At 39.3% G+C, this 21,135-nt stretch overlaps 1 protein-coding gene across 4 annotated transcripts; it reads right to left on the reverse strand.

Moving 5' to 3' along the window:
- Positions 1-132: 132 nt before the first annotated feature.
- cep192 (centrosomal protein 192) lies at positions 133-20,795 on the reverse strand. Of its 4 annotated transcripts, none has more exons than XM_061289094.1 (53): positions 20,589-20,795; positions 19,913-20,153; positions 19,614-19,724; positions 18,999-19,153; positions 18,748-18,809; positions 18,467-18,608; positions 18,191-18,300; positions 17,990-18,070; positions 17,766-17,918; positions 17,493-17,643; positions 16,858-17,075; positions 16,423-16,545; positions 16,029-16,175; positions 15,737-15,932; positions 15,473-15,619; positions 15,266-15,330; positions 14,841-15,065; positions 14,480-14,618; positions 14,301-14,383; positions 13,860-14,147; positions 13,217-13,477; positions 13,033-13,132; positions 12,733-12,841; positions 12,333-12,477; positions 11,277-11,937; positions 10,983-11,168; positions 10,767-10,915; positions 10,370-10,600; positions 10,141-10,266; positions 9,815-9,955; positions 9,569-9,632; positions 9,054-9,193; positions 8,451-8,543; positions 8,165-8,283; positions 7,886-8,077; positions 7,672-7,762; positions 7,133-7,312; positions 6,748-7,008; positions 6,543-6,664; positions 6,262-6,371; positions 5,774-5,936; positions 5,419-5,509; positions 5,244-5,322; positions 4,950-5,076; positions 4,393-4,498; positions 4,084-4,312; positions 3,857-3,933; positions 3,396-3,491; positions 2,956-3,075; positions 2,476-2,582; positions 2,234-2,360; positions 2,016-2,074; positions 133-1,550 (listed from the first exon to the last, which is right to left on the reverse strand). In XM_061289094.1, the coding sequence occupies exons 2-53, from the start codon at positions 20,083-20,085 to the stop codon at positions 1,418-1,420; spliced, it is 7,764 nt and encodes a 2,587-aa protein (XP_061145078.1). In that variant the 5' UTR covers positions 20,086-20,153; positions 20,589-20,795; the 3' UTR covers positions 133-1,417. The 4 variants fall into 4 exon arrangements, with proteins under 4 accessions (XP_061145078.1, XP_061145079.1, XP_061145077.1 ...); XM_061289095.1 differs by having other exon boundaries at positions 9,815-9,952; positions 18,191-18,303; XM_061289093.1 differs by having other exon boundaries at positions 18,191-18,303.
- Positions 20,796-21,135: the final 340 nt, after the last annotated feature.

A 21,135-nucleotide genomic window follows, 5' to 3' on the forward strand; every position in this document is an offset into this window, starting at 1 on the left:
TGGTGACCCCTGTAACCCTACACAGATGCGAGATCTGCACTACCACCTTCAAACTCAGCGGAGCTCAACCAGTACTCAAGACAAGGCCCACGTGTTTAAAAACTGCATATAACATAGTATTACAGATTACAATTAAAATAGTCAAATAAGACATGGGTTTTTATTGAGGAAAAAAACTTTACTTAAATATATCAATACACAATATATTACAAATTGCAGTTAAAGATTGTGCAAACTGTGACTCGATGGATGCTGAATAATAGTTACCTACAGCCTTCACATTAAAATTCACTATACAGAAAAGTAAATTGTACACTACAAAAGTGTGTGGCATCTAAAATGTTTGCCAGACAATCCGAATGTTAACATAGGGCACCTAAGCATTTCTAAGCTACATAACACGACAATAATATTATGTCTAGTTGATCCAGAGGTTCATACGAGTGCTCATTGTTGTGAGTGGAACAGTAATGAGCACAGCTTTGCCATGGTAACCATACCGAGCAGGCCAAAACAGCTGCCCAGTCAAACCCCAACAGAACTTAATAACAACCCAAACTAATGTCACTATGAGCTGCACTTGAACCCTCATCATGGATGAATTAAGTCTGTGCAGCCCTTTTGGAATAGTCTTATAAATATTCTTCACAAATATTCTGTATCAATGGCCACACAAGGTGTTCTGGATGTGATGATATGAACGCTTCTTGTCCGTTTGCATAGAAAGTAAAGAAGATGAAGTCATTTAAACAGTTGCAGACCAACGGTTGAAATGTGCCTGCAGGAAAAAATTAATTTAAAAAATCTTTGATGCTGTGTCCTAATTTCCACCATGAGTTGACTGGTTCATATTAGTTAATGTCTGCAGGGTTACATGGCAATGCAACAAATTGTGTGGCTTCTCGGAAAAAAAAAAAAAAAAAGAACATCCCTGCAGGAATGAGGCAAATACTGGGAACAAAGGCATTCCTGTGAGACATCCTCAATGTATTTCAACTAGTGCTCCCTCTTTGGCAAGAAAAATGCACCTTGTGACATGGCAGAGTTACAGCATTTCAGATCAAAGTAAAATAACACTTCATTTGTTCTGAGAAAACAAACAAACAAAAATAAAACCAATAGCTTGAAAGACAAATGTTGCACACTAAGCCTCCGGCACATAAGGCACATTTTTAGTTACAGCTTGTCTCGGCTGGGCAGCCAGGGTGGACGGAGTGAGATAGAAGTCAGAGTAAACGATAGTCAGCTTCCCAGTCTCCTATTTTGGCAAAGTGACGATGAGTGAGGATTTATTTCCAGGTTGTAATTGGGCTTGGGCAATCATCACATTTCCTATCAGGAGAGGGCTGGCAAACAGGATCGTCCTAAGAAAGGCTGAAGGTCCTTTTGTGCAAAGTGGTGGGAGAGGCTGGTAAATTCAAGGCAGTGCCTCACCAGTCAGCTGCACATCCAGACTTTCACTTGTTTCCAACTGGATGAGCAGCGCACCAGCGTGTGTTCCAGTAGTCCTCGGCTTGAACTGGACAGGCAGCTTCAGATAGTGCTGAGATCTAATGGGTGATAAATAATGACTATGCATCAACCAGGAAACCAGAATTCACTAAGGTTAAAATAAAGAAGTAATCACACACCAATTTTTTTTTAAATCAAATAACTTTCTTCATAGCTAGACATGAAACCGGAGGTGTTGACAAATTTAAAGAACTAAAATTGCTTAAAAGGAATGTCAGGGTTTGATCATGCTGTTGCTTTAGTCTCAGTGGCTAATTCATGTGTTTTTTGTTTAAAAATTAATACAGCCCTAAAGATTTGGACTGTCTAATAACAGAGATTAATATTTGTCACAGCAAGTGTCTTCCAATTATTTAGCGAGCTGTACACATACCATTAAAGTTGTTTAACAAAACACCTTGATCATGCGGTAAGCTCAAATAAATCTGTTGACCATTTTTTTGAATGAAACAGGTTGGAAACAAAATACTTTTTCAGTCAGGGATTATGAGCAGTTGACTCACCTCAAGGAATATTTGGAATGCTTGATGTGGAAGGGCTCCCTAGGGTTTACAAACCTCAGCTGCAAGTCAATTTGAGAAGCCACACATCAAACGTCAAATCCATGCAACACACAATAAAAAAAAAAAATCAACCTCCAGAAACAGGTTAGTCATGTTATGTAAATGGTCTTAAAATGGAAAACTAAACAAGGCAGTCGACTGTTTCAGGCAGTCCTCACCTCATGTGTGTTGGGCGAGTTGTTGCGGATGTTGACCTTCAGAGTGCTGCACTCGCCAATACGTGTATCAGGGAAAGCGTAACGATCCTGAGGCGTATTAACACCCTTCCATACTGCTTCATCCTGGCTGAGAATCAAATGCAAACTGTTTTATGTATTATTATCGACCGCAAGTGGCAAAACACAGTATTATTATACTGTATGTCGTTTGACTGGATAATCACAGTTAAAGTAACTGATACCTGGATTTGGGCATTTCAGCTTTCCTCCTCGTTTTAACGGTGGCCTCGGTTTTCACTAATGAGCAATCTCCTTCCTGAGGTCTTTTAAATGACCCAGAGTAGATCCCCTACAGACAAATGCACGTAGGATTACTTTCTTCTAATGACAATACTGAAGACTCGCAAAAAAAGAGTATTTGTTACCTATTGATGTTGTAATTTAATAATACTCAAAATGACAATATATATTGTGTAAAGCACTTTGTTAGAGTGACAGCTGTGGTGGAAGCTCTATATAAGATGTATTGTATCATATAGTCACACAGGTTTACTAACTACTGCAAATATTAAGTCATAAGAGATGAATTCATTACAGCATTTTCAATTATTGAGTTGAGATGAACTGGTATTGGTTTTGTCTTTAGGAAAGATTCAGATATGTGGGTGAGACAAGTTCAGAACCACTGAGCCGTAATATAGTACAAATCAATAAGCAATTACCGTGCCGCATAGTTGAAAGCGGATTCTAGATTTCTGCCAGGGTTCAGACAAGGGGTGGCACTCCAAATCCCAAAACTGAGCATAGTCGCCTCCGTCTCTTGGTAAGAATGTAATTGGCACCTGCAAGAGAATACAATACAGTAAATCATTACACTAATAGCACAAGTTGCCACTCATCATTGTAGCTTTCAAGAGGAAAACATTTAAAAATGAACAAAAAATAAATTATTTTTAGTACGATGTTGGTATTATCTATTGATATTGTTATAGATGTTAAAAATGATTTATGCTATGAAGCTATCAATTTAGAATAGAAGAATACAATAGAATAGAATAGAATAGAAACTCCATGCTCCTTTTACATGCTGACTTAAAAAAAAAAAAAAAAAAAAAAAAAAAAAAGCATGGAACTGAATGACCTATACTGTTATTGTAATTACCTGCATCTTTTCATGGGCTCCCAAAGTGCCTGAGACTCTGGAACAGCTGAAAGCTGTGTAGGTGGCCCGATAGACATCACAACTGTTATCAACACCCTGAGGAAAGAAAGAAGAAAGTCTGACTCACTGCTTTTAACAAAAGGTCTTGGGATACGCAGAAAATTCAGCCACTCGGTGAGTCAGACGTACGATTGAGCATCTTGAGTCATGGCAGAAACGTTCTTTTACGCGTAATTCATCTGAACCACTAAAGACGCCGAGGAACACGTGGCAACCGATTGATGGTTGTAGTTGTGTACTCACTGTATTGTTTATATTGAACTGAGCAAAATTGATTTTAAGGTGTTGACTTTGATGGCGCAGCTATACAAAACAGCAAAGAATAGAAGAAAAGGCAATTCAACTGAAGAGAGGGAAAATAGTGTTTACGTACGTATATAAAAAAAATATATATATATTACCTTAACATAAGGAGGAGCAAATGATGATATGTACCACCTCACTTCCGTTTCTCCATTCTCCACCTCCAACTGAGCCTCTAGAATACAGGATAGAATAGAGATACAATACAGGCCGCTGACACTTTGCAATTTCAAGTTCTTATTCTAAAATGGCCTGCAGAATAAGATTGCTGGAGGTGCTCATACTTCAGTCTTCATATCAACTTTCAGAACAATGGTATCCCAACCTGATGTTTCTCCTGAAGGTGTGTTGGGAAAGATGATGTTTTTCTTGCCGATCTTGACCAGAGGTTGAGATAACTGCAGTGGTGTTACGGGCAGCGTGGACTTTGAGCTCAGTCTGACTGGAGGCAACATCGGAGTGGCAGCGTGAGGGGATAGAGCTGACAGCGTTGAATCTGCTGGTGCAGCGGAAATATCTAGGGCCAGATCTCGACGGATTTGGACCTTGATCACCTGCAAATTGCATCTTTTTAGATGATTTCTCACATACAAAACATGGTTTCTTGATTGGATTGTTTGTTAAGCTCCTATACCTTCTGTTTCCCATCACAATGGACAAATATCTTCCCGTTCCAAGGGAACATGTCAGATTTGCTGGCGAGCGAAGGGTTGGGACTGATCAAAATCTGCAGGTGACACCTAAAATTTAAAAAGTAGTAAGAAACTAACTTTGGGTAAACCTTCATATTGCTGCAAGTCCAGGACAGGCATCCACACACCAGACAAGATAGGTAAACTATCCTTAAATCCAATTCAAATTCTATTGCATCACAAAGGCTAAAAATGCTGAACAGATATCCTGAATTTTAAATCACACTCTAAAACTGCAAATCACTTGCAGTATGAAGTGGTGAAAATTTTGTGCAAGGCACATTGAAAACCACATTTTTTACTTCATCACAACATTTTACAGGTATTTCTAATGTAGTTTTCTATGAATGCACGTATAGTTAAATACAAATTACATTCAAAGCAGTTAACTGTAAATTACAGTCACATGAATTTACTATGAGATTCTATGAGACTATGAGGCCTTGACAATTTTTCTCTAAAAATGACAATAATCAGATTGCAATCCATTTATTCTTACTTTGGCTCGATGATTCCGTGCTGAGGCGTAATGGTCAGGTAATGAGCAGGCCAGGACAAATCAAAACTTAACTCTCTGGAAGTATTGTTCTTGATCTGGACCAGATTTGTGCCTGCTGCAACCGCATCTAAAATTACAAAATAAATAATAATATTAATAGTTTTATTTATAATGCACTTTGCATTTATCAAAAAATCTCAAAGTGCATAATAAATGCTCATACACATATGAAGCAAATGCATTTGCCATTTCCATAACTTTCACAAAAGTATGAACCCAGGTTTTTGTACTCACTCGTACTTGGAGCTGCGAGGACAAGCTGTTCTGGATGGACAGTCCATGTTTCAGACTCTCGAGGTGCTGGCTCTTGGGTCTGTAGCGTAAAACAAAAGAAACAAAAATATATATTTTCTAGTTCAAAGCACTTAAGAGTCAAAATTCCACTGCTGAAATAAAACTACGATGGTACCTTTATTGGAGACCCTGTCACTCGAATTCCTGGACCTTGGGGACCCTTCACTGGCAGCACGTCCAAGGACACATTACCATTTGCCATGCCACTAGCAAGGAACACAACAGTAACATAGATGTTAAAGTTACCATAGCTGCACAAGAATAATCAACTACATGTCAGTCGGTATTGAATCAAATCAACTGCAAAAGTTAAGATTGGTTACACCCCCCACCCCAATAACACAAGAAGGATTAAGAGTAATGAACCTCCAATGTACAATCAATAATGCCATTTCAGACGATATACATTTTCCCAGACTAGCTAAATAAGTTATCATCGTAAAAGCTTACATTATCAAGTCGTGTATTACCTTTTTGTTAACAAGTCTTCTCGAGCAGGGATCAGCATCATTGCAGGGCTGTTGCTCTTCTCAAACTCCTTGCTACTTGCGCTTCCAAGTAATGACACTGCCACTTTACTCATGTGGCCATAGAAGATATAGGCCTCATTTGGCCGCTGAGGCAGGTCAAATGCTATGAGAAAGTCACACAAGTCAGTTTGCCAGAGCCCGACAAAGTCATTCGGCGCACGTATTGCAAAACATTTAGATCAGAAACATCCGACTTGCATTTTATTTTTCGTGATGTTGAGAGAGAAATTCTCCTAATATACTCTGATGTTGATGGAAAAATAGCCCTTTCTTAAGTGTATCTCTTTTATTCGACTATTACTTAACGACGCTTTTAATCAGTTGCATTTACAGATCACAAGTCAATGCTTAAACATTTTGGAGCAAACAGGCGGGATAAACATGTTGTTCTTTGTAATATTTTCGTTCTTTCGTGTGAGACGTCTTACGCTCTGTAATGATCTCCTCTCCGAGGAACTCCTCATTGAATCCAATGTTTTTCAGCAAACTGTTTTCAGCAAGAACTTTCTGACCAGCATCTGGTTTGCTTTGAAGTAGTCTGAAACATGAACAAAAGAAAAAGTGAGGGGAAGAGAAAAAAGAAAAAAAAAAAGGCAATCAGAGACTCGTTAGACTTTGCAGTTTTGAGAAACAATATTCAGTTATGAATATAAAAAATATCACTTTAGAGATAAAACTAGTTTCTTAATTAAACAAAATAAATAATAACCTCCGGTACTGTTGCCTCGAGACCTCATCTCCACAAAACAGTACAATAGTAGCCAGCAGAGGCGGATTCGACTGACACAGCATTTGCTCTCTTTGCGTAGACTTCATGAGTACTGTGATCACCTGAGAAAAAAAAGAAACAGCACAACACAATTACTGTATGGTAATTTTCCCAATATCAAAACGACCGTGGTCCCTTCTCCTACCTCTTGTGTTCTTTCCTTAAGGACAAATTGTGATGGGGAAAGGCTAATGACAAAAGGGTCCATAACTGACCGGTTCATTACATCAGAAAAGGCCACAGCTTTAATGAAAGCTGCTCTTGAACCAGTGTTTCTGACACACAGGCACACCTTGCTAACATGATTAATAGAAATGTCTGACATTGTTGCCACATAGCCATCTGCCTGCTTCCTCTGGTCCTCCAGAATTATGTTGCTGGTGCCACCATAGCCCGAGAGTGGAATCTGAGCAAAGACAGTCACACAATACGACCATAACTCAAGTTTCTCGATAGTAAACTCTGCAGGAATAATAAATGAAAGACTCAAAACTTTGAGTTTGGCTAATGAAAAAGAGAAACAATCTCACAGTGAATTTGACCCCTGGTTGTGATGGCCGGGTTCCAGACTGTTTGATCTCCAACTTTGATAACATGCAGGCTACCCTTGTGGGCGCAAATAACATGTGGACAGTCACGTCCTCTCGTGGGCGGATGGACAGTTCTCCGTGTCGAGTCAAGCGCTCTTCTGGACTGAACAAACTCTGCAGCTGTAAGAGTCGGAAATCTACATCAATAATATATTTTCGACAATAATTCAGATGTCATTGTCAGATTGTATTTGTACAGAATGATGAGGGGGGAAAAAAATGGCTTCACTTTACAATTGCCATATTGAAATAAAACTATGGAGTACATCGAATGTTAATGTATCACCCGAACAGGATTAATCTAAAAATAAAATCTTACTACATATTGTAGGATATATCCACCCAGCAATCCATACATTATCTGAACAGTAAATATGCAGGTAATTAATAAAATGAAAAACTTTACGAACAATGAAGCGAGATACTGTAGAAAAAAGGAAAATATTAAGATTCAGTTCAAACAGTTTCTATCAATTTACCTGAAAGCAGTCCTGGTCTTGACCACGGATAAGTAATCGCAGGTGCTGGGTGGTAGTGGGTGAATTGTTTCTTAGAACCAGTTTCTGCTGACTGGAAAAAAACCCGAAAAGTTGTACTTTATTAAGATCATAAAATTATAGTTTCATTTCTGCATTACAATTATTAAATGAAAGGTAATGACATTCATAAACAAAACGCTGTAAATGTCCCTACACAGCTCGCCCCAAGGTGACACCTCCCCAGGCCACAAATTGCTTGTTAGACAGAATTGGTGGGATGTCAGCGTCCAAGCAAAAACTAGGGCGAGGAGCAGGAACAGGTTTGGCAGATTCTTCAGAGACCACCTCGCCTTTCAATTTTACTTCATATTGTGGCCCCGATGGCAGCACCAAGATAGTGAGAAGGCTGGAATACAAAAAGATTAAATAGCCTATTTTTTGCATTCTTTTTCTTTTTTTTTTTAAATGGCACTTTTTGCTCATATTTGTATACCTCTCTTTGTATTTCTTGTTACCCCGTGCTTTAAATGAGACCACAATGTCTTGCTCCTCTTCCACTGTGAGGAATAGTTCATCAGGTGTCACTGAGAAACAGTCCTCGACATCATTGCACTATTGAAAAGAACAAAAAGAGATAAATAAATTTGAAAAGGGAGTTTTTCTTTAAAAAAAAAAAAAAGGTAAGGAAAACTTTTCAATTGAATTGTAGAAAAAGAACACAAACTGTCAGAGCCTTATTCAAAGATCAGCTGTTTTGAGTGAAATAAACTCATAATTACCCTGAGTTTCATCCACACGTCAATGTTTCCTGCATTCTTTAACGGTAGTGTTGTTTGACAAGATTTTCCCAAGGGCGCACGTAGGCAGACGGTCTGTAACAAAACACACAAAGACTAACATCCCTGCAGCAGGAAAATAAAATTACATTCATTCTAAAGAAAACCAAGTAGCAACCAAATTTCTATTCAGAGTGAATATAAGCATTTAGACAAACCAATTCTTGCTTTTGTGGGAAGCAATACGTTCAGTTTTGTATTAAAAAAAAAAAAAGTGGCAGTGGATGTCAGAGGTTGCATATGTGGAAGACTATAGTATAAGCGTAAATCAAATGAGTTGGTAATTGCTTACACAATTGCCAGCTGATTAAATTCTTGAATATAAGAAGTGTCGATCAACTCCAATTAAAGCGCCCGCCCAGGCAATTTTAGTCGGTTATAATTTGTTTAAAAAAATAAATAAAAAATCATCTTTTGACTGTGATGGAGAACTTTTGCTGCATGCATTACATCACACCCAAGTTCTTGGTGCCTTGCATTCGGGTAGCAGCCTGTCCTTTAACCCTCTGGTCCATGTTAACATTGATCACTCCCATTGTTAAATACCTGCAGATCTTTTGGTGCGTGGACCCTTGCAGTTCCAGACCTAGCTCTGACAGGAACACTTTTGATTACTTGACTCGCACCAGGAGAGTCGACTTCTATGTCCACGCGAGCACTGTACTCTTCAGCTGGACCCAAGTCCCCTGACAAACAAACGTTTGTTTATTTTTGATCCAGCAGGTTCCTGACAATTAGAACTTGATCAGATAAATCCAGCAGGCTAGTTGTTATTCAGGCCTTGCTCTTGGTTCAACTGTGTGTGGCTGGGATGAGGTCTTAAATAATGGCATGAGATAAATCTGCCACTAAAATAAGCTAATGTCACTATGGTAAGAAATATATATTATTATTCATTTTGGAGGTATTTGATGAAAGTATCCAACAGAAATATTAGGATACAAAGGAACCGTTTCGAATTGTGAATACAAATGGTTGTTTCCTATAAATAACAGATTTCAATTAATTCATTTCCGTGTGTTAAAGAATCTAAGGCACAAATTAAATATTGAACCTCATACCTGAAGACGTTGTATACTTTTGTAGAGCTTTGAAATGAACCCAAACCATGAAACACTCAGGATTCTAGGAGGGAGAAAAGGAAGTAGGTGAGGTCACGTTACAACATTGGCTCTGTGAAATTGTTTGAAGCTTTACCATCATATATTCGAATTCTAAAGTTTTGGTTCATTAACAAAAATTGCATGCCATCTACACATTAATTCAAACGTGCTAACAAAGTTTGAAAAGCTTAAAAGAAAACTAACCTCTCCATGGTTGGCAGGCAACACGTGATTCACAACAGAAGGAGATATTAGTGGGGTCATGTGACCTGCAGGTTGTGTTGCCTCTGATGGTATGGAAACGTGCTGTTTGGACATTGAGAAGCAACGCCATGCTGTCGCCTTCTGAAAATAAATCAAGTGGAATATGATTCGATTGTTTTGGATTTCTTCAACTACAAATCCCCCACTAATTCTGATATGCCACATCACTTTGGAATCCCACAGCAACCATTGGAGGTGACGGTATCCCTGCAGTTTATGACATGTGTGTGCGCTAAAGTAATGATATGCATTGTGTGTTGATTTACCGCACTGATGACAAGTCGGATGGGCACTGTGGCTCGGGTCATGTTGACGAGTTTCAGAAGAAGGGATTTGGAACTGCCTGCTGGTAGATCTCCAAAATCCAAACATCCAGATTTACCCACGTCAACCTAAGAAACAAAATCAACGGCAGATTTTTACTTTTACTATCCTCCCCAAGAAGATGACTTAATCTCGCTAGAGGAAAAAGAGATTATTTCATAGTTGGCTCACCTCTACAGAAGGATTTTCAGCAATGGCAACCAGCACTACCCTTTTGGCAAAAAGATGTGCCCTGTCAGCCAGGTCTGTGTTGGCAGTTGCAGGCCAGGAGCAAACACTAAGGATATACTGGTAGACACCAGCCTTTGGCGGGATGAACAACAATTTTTGTTCTTCTGTACTTTTGGGGCCAATGACTGTCTTGTTTTTAACAATCAGCCATTGGTAAGGCAAACTATCCATCTGCAGTGATTGGGGTAGAATACAAGAGGACAATATGAATCTAGTGTGCTGTCATCAATTTACGACCCAGATATCAAAATCAATCTCCACGAGTTGGCCCAAATCAAGGCTTTGGGTTCCTGGACAATCTCAAAGATATTTCAAATTCAAAGTTAGTCATCACTACCTTTTCTCCATCAACGGCCAGACTTGTAATTGTTATTGACACGTGTTGCCATCTTTCGGAGGGATTGAAGAGGCTTAGGGAGGTTTGTGAAGCAATTCCGACGCAACAGGCATGAGGAAACTGCAGCTCCTCAGGCGCCACCACTTGAACTGAAGAAGCAAGAACATATGAATACATGATCTGTTGTACTCGCATCAAACTAAAATCAAACTTTACCTCTTAGCTCATCAAGACAGCTTGCCACCATTGGTTCTCCACCATAATGGCTGTAGAGTTTTCCTAGCATGTCTCGATGGCTCTGGGAGGATATAGGAAGGTGATAGGAGCCCGCAGCACTTGCCAGCGCCAGAGGTTGTACTGTGGAATGGATGTGCCTCGCTGTTGGTTCACCATTGGACACATCTTAAATAAGTAAATAAAAAATAAAATAAAAAGGACAGTGTTAACCAAGCCAAAGAGAGTTAAAGAAGCAATGAAATGAATACTTTCTTAAAAATAAAAAAAACATGCCTGGAGGAGGCGCACTGTAGAGACCGGTTCCTGTTGCTGCCACATGATAGACCCCGGGATTTAAGTGAGCATCAGGTCGTAGTAAATACTGCTGAGTTAGTTGAGAGTTAACGAGGGAGCTTGCCAAGGGACCCTGCATATCTCCTTGATGGGGGTAGTCTATCAGGCCAGGATAAGGAGGCTTAAACTTCATGGGCCCATAGTGAAGTCCCTCTGATGAGTAGGACTGAGGTAAACCAAGCCCACCAGGAAAGAATGATGGAAGAGAGCTGGCAGCTTTCCACTGTTCAGATGTCAGAGGAGCTACTGTGGGGCCACTTTGTGGAATATGAGAATTACCGCTACAGCCCGAGTCAACCTTTGTGACCTGCTTGACATTGGACTCGGGTGGGTTCTTGGAGTTTCCTGAAAGACCAACAATTTTCTCGCCGGGACAGCCATGGCTACAATCGCTTTGGCTGCGGGTACATCTCAGATTACTGCTACCACATGAGGTCTCTGGATTTTTACAGTGCTGTGGTGGTAGCTGTTCCAGACTTTTAGAATGTTTTGGCTCCACTTCGAGGCTTTTGGAACGGCTGCATATTTCCTCATCTTGTTCCACAGGGGGAGTTGGACTAAACCTGATGATTGTGGTACTGAGTGCCATGGTACAATCATTCTGAAGGGGGAAAAGCAGAATCAACATAGAAAATGTTAAACCTAATAATAGAATTATTTTTTACTTTATAATTACTTCAGCCTGTCCTGTACCACTACTATATTTATTGTATGATATTAAGCAATTTATTTTTAATGTTCAGTCATTTTAACTCATTATAAGCTTGCTAATCATTTCATATTAAGTTATGAAACTTATTAGTTTCCCAAATAAATAAACAAATAAAGGAATAGCCCATTGATAATAATAACAGAATAAAATGTAATACTGAATTACCAATGTACATAGAATAAGATGTTCACTTAAAAATTGATTTGGTTGAAGGTTTTACAAATATGTGTATTGACAAATACAACATTGAAACATTTATATACCATAAAAAAATACTATGGTACCTTTTGCCTTGCGGGTGTCGGCAAAACTGTAGCATCGTTCATTGAGATGTATGTGAGCCTGCTGAGACTGGGGCTGGAGCAGGTAGAATGAGGAGAGAGATCATGACCTGGGCGTTTGCCACTGGCACCTGGAGAAGGCACAGTACTGCAACGAAAACAACAAAAACACAACATTCTCTATGACAGATTTTTAAGCCTGGGCATTATTTAACAAGTACAATAGACACCAATACAATAACTCTAGGCTAGGTAGAATTCTGGCTTTTGCTTCCATCTATGCATCTGTGAATAAATATTAGGCAGCGGAATTGTCATTTGTATGAATCCTTTAATACTTTATAATCAGGTCAATGCATTAATAAAAAAAGTATACATATGCAGCTTTTATGTGATACAGTACCTCTTAGCTTTATGTCGGGAGCTCTGACTGGGAGAGGAGTGAGTCAGAGGAGAAGTGGAGGGCCTGAAGTTACACTGAGTCTCTTCCACACAGGGTTCTGTTGGCAACTCTGTAAACAAATAATGTCACTGATTTAGTTTATTTATAATACTCTTGTCGTGCCAATATGACCACTCTGATAATTCCCTCAGGAGCACCCGACATGGGATACTTGTGGATTCATCTCGTCAAGCTTAATTCTAAGTTCTGATGATGTTCCTGCTGAGGGACTTTGCAGTTTGACACAAGTACTATTTTTACCTGCAAGTCCAGTGTGTGTGGGTAATTTCTCGGAAGCCAATGTGCTGGCAGAGTTGATTGATGAATCAGGGTGAGGAATGGAGCTTCTTTTTAGATCAGCCTTGTCAGCAGAAGATAATACATTTGTGTTAGATATTGAAGAAGCACTCTCCTTTAATGCTGGCGCTGCTCTTATGAATATCACCTCTTTTTTGGAGCCCGTCTCATTGTCCGTTTGTTTTGCTGAACATTGTTGTCCAATATATGCCGGCTGGTTCTTTTGAGCTCGGTTGATGTTGTCAGCCCAGCCAGTGAGGTCAAAGGTAGTGTGCGCTACTGATGTGTCACTGGCGCTAGAGACGTTATTTTTTAAGTACTTCTCGATGTCGAAAGCACTCTGGTCTTCAACGCAGGTAGTTCTTTGTAGTGTGACAGACAGGCCATTCTGATCTTCATCAGGGTTGCGCTAATAGAGGGAAAAGGGAGGAAAAACGTTATGTTTGCAATAAATAATGCAACAAAATTGCTACATCTTAATTTTGATCATTGCCTTTTTTGATTTACAGGCAGGTATTACAATTTAATTATAAAACCAATCAAAGATTTACAAGATCAATGTGATTCATTGACATTTCCTAATGTGATTCATTGACATTTCCTAATGGGAAGGAAAAGTTAGATAGAAAACAGAAAAGTATTAAAAAAACGCATCGTGATCAATTTCAAGTTAGGTATAAATATTAAGTATTAAGTATAAACATATCTATGATGGACTTAAAAGCAAAAAAAACTTCCAAATAATGTATATTTTTTAATAAATTAAAAAAAAAGTTAGCATAAAGCTTTACATGTTCATTTGGACAAGGTTCCACTGTGGATTTCCTAGGTCCCGCAGGTTCATTGGACTGTGTCCGATTCCTTTCCCTACTTTTCTTGGACAGCTCCATGATCATGGCAGCCAGCTGTGATGGGTCAGTACTGATGGAAGCATCAGCAATGGCTGATGCAATTGTGCTGATACTCAACATAAGATTGCTACTGTTATTTTGGGGTGACACGTAGGTCTGACTCGCCATATGTGGGACAGAGCAAGGCCCCTCATTGCAGTCACGCTTAGCTTCGAGGGTGCTACGGTCCTATAAAAGAAGGCACATTTCATTGTGATGATGTCAACATTTAACCAGTGGTGGACGATTTTAACATAGTCCTGTTTTCATGGAAGTATAACCAACTATTGCGGAGGGCGTTGACTCCCACAAACATTTAAATATCAACAAGCAGATTTTTACCTTCTGTTCACAGGGGCCAGGGTCTGCATTTGCTTCTGGTGAAACCGCTTCACCAGATACCGCAATTGTTTTGTCCAGATCATCTGTAAACATATTGATATAAAAATCAGGGCTCCAATGTCATTCATATGTGTCTAGTCATTTCCCATTCATTTGGATGGTTAATACTGTGTGCTCACCAGGATTTAGTGTTTTGTCTGCTTGACTGACTTGCATGTAGTCAGTTTCAAGAGAGCTCTCTTCAATTAAGTCAGAGGGGTTAAGTAGTGCAAATGGTTCCCTCTTCTCTGGTGAGGTAATATTATATCCAAAAGATGGCTGTGGTGGTGAAGAAACAAAAGTTACATCTTAACGCGTGAAAGGGTCAAAGCTAAAGCCAAAAGACGTCGGTGCTAGCTGTCACACTTACTACTTGCGAAATTAATTTAAATAAATTAATTTTGTCTTCAGAGAGCGGACACTGTGAGAAATAGTGCTTGATAAAACTTCATCTAACTTGATGGAGGCAAAATTTCAGAACAGCATTTGTGTATGACTCACCCGTTTAACCCCTTCCGTGTTATTACCACTGCAGAGACAGCCCAGGGCTTCAGAACGTTGTTCAAAAAACTGCCCTAATGAGAGTCGCAAGTAACTTTGGTCGCCTGGATTAAACTCAGGGGAAACTTGCGATGTCCTCATCAAGATGTAGCTGGTACTACCAGCTTTCCAAGAGGACTCTTTTTGACAGGGACTGTTGCTGCTAGCTGATACAATCTGCTCCTCCTGCAATTTCCAATGAAACAAAAGGATAATATTGGATTCTTGCAACAACACAGAAAAATGATAATTGAAGGTTTGATCAGTTGAGTATTACTGTAAAACTGCAGAGCCAGACAATGAAGCTTCATGAAAGTGCTTGATCCAGTCAACACCCCATTACATTGCAAGAACTACAATAAGCATCACATTTTTGTGACCCATACCTGCATAAATTGGTGCTCCTTTTCAAATTCCACTTGATCTTTGACTATCTTTTCTAGTGCATCGCCTGCACCAAAAAAAAAGCCAAAAGAAACATGAGTATGGAAGCTATACTGCATAATATCAAATGACATCACAGCTTCAACAATGTGTTCAGTGAGTAGAACACACGTGGCCATACAGATGGTATTTGTTAACTTGATACATACCAGCGGAAACAAAGTCCTCAGTTTGAAAATCTTCATTGTTTTGTGTCTTCTCAGCAACTTCCTTCTCAAAGGAGGTGTAATAAGCCAGATCTGTTACCCACTCCCCTTCTTCATTCTTGTACACAACACTATTTTGAGCACCAGCGCCTAAAGAGACAAGCAAAATTGTAAAAGTAACATGACTTCAACATCATTGCACATTTACAAAAAAAAAAAAAAAAAAAAATCCAACAAATGTGTCTTGGTCTATTTGTAAACACCAACCTTGCTGAAACTCTAACTCCATGGAGTCTGGACAGTTGTTCGAGTCGTGATCTTGCTCCTCCTGGAAGCTCCGACAGAAATATTTTGGTTCCAGCGAAGTAGAAATATAATCGTTATCTTCCTCACTGGTAACATCTGATGCCTCTGCGGCAGGGTTACCACACGGCCCTCCTCTTAAATTTGCCAAAGGCAGCACCTGAGTTGAGATTTTTTTTTTTTTTTTCCTTCAAACCGATCTGACAGAATAACATTTGGAAATGTAGCATGAATAGAATTGCAAATTCCCTATTACCTTGGAGTTGTGGAAGTTGTCTTGAGTAACCTGAAATTGAGAAAAAGACTTGGCTAGCAAGGATCCTTTCGATCCACCTTGACTTTTCCCATAAGCAGAGTCAGCTCTCTCATTTGTCATCCTCGACTCTGTGTTTTCCATGGCATCCTGGCATAAATCACACAGTTTTAGCTATCCAGTTTTCTTAGACGAGCCAACAGATTGTCATGCCACCTGAGCTACCAAAACACTAAACACAGACCAGGAGCAAACAGCATTGCCAACTTGTGATAATATCACATTAATGTGAAATAAATATATTGGAAGCATTCAGAATTGTACTTATTTACCAAAGTTACACCACTATTATTTTGGCTAGAATAGTTTGCACCATTTGCATCATATTACTACTCACCAGTGCTTCCTGTCTGTCCATAACCATGCTCCAGTTCACGGGAGAGAGTTCCTGATTTTCCTCGGATAAAGTTTTCGAGCTGCTGGTTTCACCGTTTCCAACAGGACCAACGCGGTCACCCATCTGTTGTCACACAAAAAAGCGAAACAAGATTAAACTTGTAAAATTGCCTCAATGGTTGAAAACAAAAGCAGTGCATCCAAGAAAAAAAAAGTTGAGCTCACCAGGACAAATGTTAGTCAAGAGCCCTGAAATATGTGACTAACTAGAATGAAATTACAAACTAGTATGTCAGAATCTGAGCGAAAAGACCATCTTTGAAAGTTCTAAGTGGATCAGCTGAAATGATGCATATATCTTACAGATGAACAGCTAACCATGGCTTATCAGTCTTGCTGCCTGAAAGGGGCAATAACTAGGAATAGCAGCACTTACCTCTGCATGTGTGGTAAAGTTCTCTCTTCCAAGTCTTGCGGGGTTGCTTGATGCCCCATCACCGTCTTCACCAACAGCACTGCTACCCACAATTCCCGGCCCACGCAGCATATCATAGGTGGTTGGCACATTTGTTGTTGGAAAAGAAATTGTTGAAACTCCCCCATCGTTTCCGCTATCTTCACTCCCACTGCTTCCATCCCCTCCACCTCCATCCCCTAGTTTAGACAAAAACAATCACCGTCATTCTACAGGCTGATTGTACAAATTGATTTGATTCAAAAGATTAAAGGTTTGGAGAAAAAAAAAAGAAAAAGAAAAATCAGATATAGATCTGTTGAGCTATTTACATGTTCAAAGGGAGTGGGAAGAAGTGCAAAGATGTATCTTGTTTTCAATTTGACACAGTTATTCTATAAATTGACACACGTATATTTTATATTAATTCTTAACATTATTTTTTTCAAATCATTTGCGCCCCTTAAGTTGTAACAGTAACCCTCAATGATTTCAAACAGCTTTCAAATGTACAATAATTTAGAATTTCACTTTTTAAATAAAAAATACAGTTCCTAAAAACAGTGTCAATATGATGAACTTGATCTGAATAAAAAAAATTATGCATAATAACTAACCTGTGACAGGCAGGTTGATAACTTGTCCCTCGGCAGATCGTCTGTGTTCAATCCCAGACACAGATGGACCACCACGGCTACTTATCGACTCATCATCCGAACTTCCCCCTTCTAGACCTGGCCTAAAACTGGGACGATTACTTTCACCAACCTGTAAAAAGACACAGTCATGCAAGGATATCATTAATCATTTCAAACGATACAAAGTAGTCTGACATTTGTGAGATTGTGATGGGTTGGCTCGATTAATAATACTTCTAATCCATTTCTCACCAACTGCCTGGAGATGCTTGGTAGTAACTTGGTTCGAGTGGAAGTGCTTGTCCGTCTGGCAGACTCGAGCTCATCCTCAGTGTCCTCATCACTGGCAGGACAGGAGTCCATTCCTGTGGCAGCCAGACGCACAACAGGCATCTGGAAGTTGTCCTGGAAAAAGGGAACAAATGTGTCCTATTAAAAACACGCACGTCAAAAGCCAAATGTGTATTTATACTCACCTGATCGTAGTCGTCAATGATCTGGTGTCTGTGTTGTTCAGGCTTAATAGAATTGGAATGAAAATCAGACTGAGGCAGCATCTAACAGACACCAATGAACAAATTTTGTGTCATTGTTTGTGACAGGAATATTTTGTTGACATTCTGTTGGTGTACACTACCATATAAATGCAGGCCTTAGATTCAGTGTTTAAAACTTACCGTGGCAGGGAGCTCTTGGCCCTCCACTGTGCCCCTTTGCATGGAAGGCACTAGTTTTTTGAAGTAGAGATCCAACTCATCGTCAGGCAAGTTGTTGAAATCAATGTCATCTTCTGGGGATACACAGATTCAAAAATGTATATATATATATATATATATATATATATATATTTTATCAGAATATTACAAAAGTCTTGAGACAGATAGGATGCTTTAGCTGGCAGAACAATAAACAATTGACTTCATAGGAACATACAATACATGCATCAGTCATACCTGAAATGTCACTGTCTATGCTGTCTATAGACATAAGCCTTTCATTTTCCAAAAAACTGGAGTTGCTGCCGCTGAAATGGTCACTGTCCACTGCTTCGCTTGGCACATTCTTTTCCTCTGTAGTTGCTTGCAGGGATGGGACCTGTAATATGATTTTGGAAAGATCACTTTGAATTAAACCTTGCTGTTATAGTGCACGAGCATCCATTAAAATTGCAATTAAACCTAGTTATGCCCATCAATCACTTCACATTTCAGTGAAATACATTAAAAAAAAATACCTTTGTATTTGTACAATCGACTTGTCCAAACTGAGCAAATGTTAGGAGGCCTGTTGAAAGATCTGTCAAAGAAGAAACTCGCATTACAGCATGTGCAAAAGAAAAATCAACTTCAACACAAATAAATACAGTTATTCAAAACGTTAACATATTTTTATTCATTAAGCAAACAGAATTATGGTTTTGGTGGTAAATTAACAGTAGGCGAATAATATTTATTTGGGGAACTGCATAAACAGGGATATTCTTACCTGTCAGAACTTCTGTGTGCTTGCCCTGGACTGAGCTCATCTGAGTGGGAAGACCCATAAAGGAGCCTTGGTTTCTGGATGCACTTTCATCCATTTTAATGTTAACCAGCATTTTTGATAGACGATGTGCTGCGAGAAAGTCATCTGCATTGTCCCTAAATAAATAGTAATAGTTGAATGATTGCACATATTTAATATTTCAAAAATATACATAATTACTCCACTGACTTAAGCAACTAAAGCATAAATGTACATCTTTGATGCAATCAAAAGAGCAGACATTCAACAAGAAAATCTGGGAATAGTGACGCAAGTAGGAATAACATTTAACATGGCCTCATTCTGGAGAAGCAATTTGACAATTAATTCAATTTTCATCCGTCAATGAGAAATGCATTTTACACTCTGCTGTATAATTTAGTTGCACATTGCAAAGCAGCAGCCTACCCGCACCAGTAATGCAAAAAAAAAAAAAAAAGATGTCGCGTGGCAGGACACACACATTTCTTCAAAAAGAAGTTGCAATTTATTTTGCATATAGCAAGACTAGAACCATGATGCTCCATTGCAAAAGCTTAACACAGTAGACGTAAACTTGGTTAGAATTTTACTCACATGTCATCCTTGAAGCTGAGGGAAAACCTTGGTTGCTTGTCTTCAAATGATGGTGGTTTAGCATGCTGCAGCTTTTCACTTTTCTCAAGGTATGCAGCAGCAACACAATCTCTGTAGAACAAGAAAATACAGTAACCTCATTGACAATAGTCTTGAATGTAAAGAGAGATCAGTTCTAACTATTAAATGCACATTTAAACTGAGTAGGTAAATATTGGCCATCTCAGCACAGGAAGTGATGGTTCTGAAGAAGATGCAGTTACAGGTGACATCTGTCCCAAAAAGAGGTATGCTCCCACCTGTTCTCAGATGAAGGTCTAATTTTAGCCACTGTAGAAGCAGCTACAGGCAGTCCGGGGCCTGAACCCAGCGTTACATTTCCCAGAGTCGAACAGCCATTGGTGCTGTCCAAAGACTTGCCAAGGAAACTGGGGAAGGGTTCATCCTCTAATTTGTAAAAACTCTCTGCCATTTATTTGAACAATCGGGGTCGTGGTCCCTGTTTTGCCTGAGAACTCAAATCAAGACCATCTGGAATACCTAGAAAACATTAATGAGGGAGGGTCATTATTTAATAGGGAATAATGATCAAATCAACAGTGTTTATAATGATAGTAAAGTCGTAAAAAAGTAGTGCATTGCCATAACCTTTCAAAGTCGTTAAAAGCTTAAAATGCATAGATGATGTATTTGCAAAGCTCACTGATGTGGCCGAACTAGGCAACTAAATAGCAATATAGGCAAAGTGCTACTAACGCTAGCTCCTGGCTAAAAACAAATTGGTTAGTTGAGCTCACGAACCATTTCTCTCAACAAGTGGCTTTCATTTGCAGAAAACATGAGCGAGGTATTACTTACTTTAATCATGTTGAACCGAACTGCGGCATTCTATCCCTCCCTCCCTCCAGATTTAATCAAAGTAAACACTAGAGTGACAACAATTGAACACATTAGTTATACTCAGACTGACAGTACCGTTCAATCGCGTCCGTAGAGTAAGCGGAGCGTCCGATCTCAAGTCCTGTTTGGGTTCTGGAGATGGACCACCGTGAGCTACAACTAAAATCCACTTTTCCATACACTCTGCAGTTTCCTCACTTTAAAACGTTTGTTACGCGAAAACAAGTTGGAGCGCTGAAAGTGCCTGAACTCCACAGGAAGCCCGCCAGAACGTCATACTCATCAGGGTGGGACTTAAGTTATTATCATCATTTGATTGGATAATAACCGGAAACGTCCGTATTCATAATTAAACCAAATTTGTCACGTATGGTGCATTCGCGGAATGTCGGAAGTCAGACTACTACACACACGACTTTTACCACTGATGACAAATTATTCATTTATTTGTCGATCAACTGGACCTTATTGTTCCGTGTATACACAGCAAAGCCTTGGAAATTCAGCAAAACATTGTCTTCTGTCAAGAAGATAGTCGATAACATCATTGGTTCTACTAAGCAGCTGCAAGCAAAAGTCAACACAGTTGCTTACAAACTGAGCAGCAACAATTGATGGCCAT

Source organism: Syngnathus typhle, linkage group LG10 (assembly GCF_033458585.1).
Source record: "Syngnathus typhle isolate RoL2023-S1 ecotype Sweden linkage group LG10, RoL_Styp_1.0, whole genome shotgun sequence".
Lineage (NCBI taxonomy): Eukaryota > Metazoa > Chordata > Actinopteri > Syngnathiformes > Syngnathidae > Syngnathus > Syngnathus typhle.

Excerpts from the sequence above, each read along its gene's own strand:
- cep192 (XM_061289093.1), bottom strand. The coding sequence starts at position 20,085 with ATGGCAGAGAGTTTTTACAAATTAGAGGATGAACCCTTCCCCAGTTTC. Across the intron at positions 17,919-17,989 it reads TCATTGACGACTACGATCAG|GACAACTTCCAGATGCCTGT; the intron begins GTGAGTATAAAT and ends CCCTTTTTCCAG. Across the intron at positions 13,478-13,859 it reads AACCTTGTCCAAATGAACAT|CGCAACCCTGATGAAGATCA; the intron begins GTAAAGCTTTAT and ends TCCCTCTATTAG.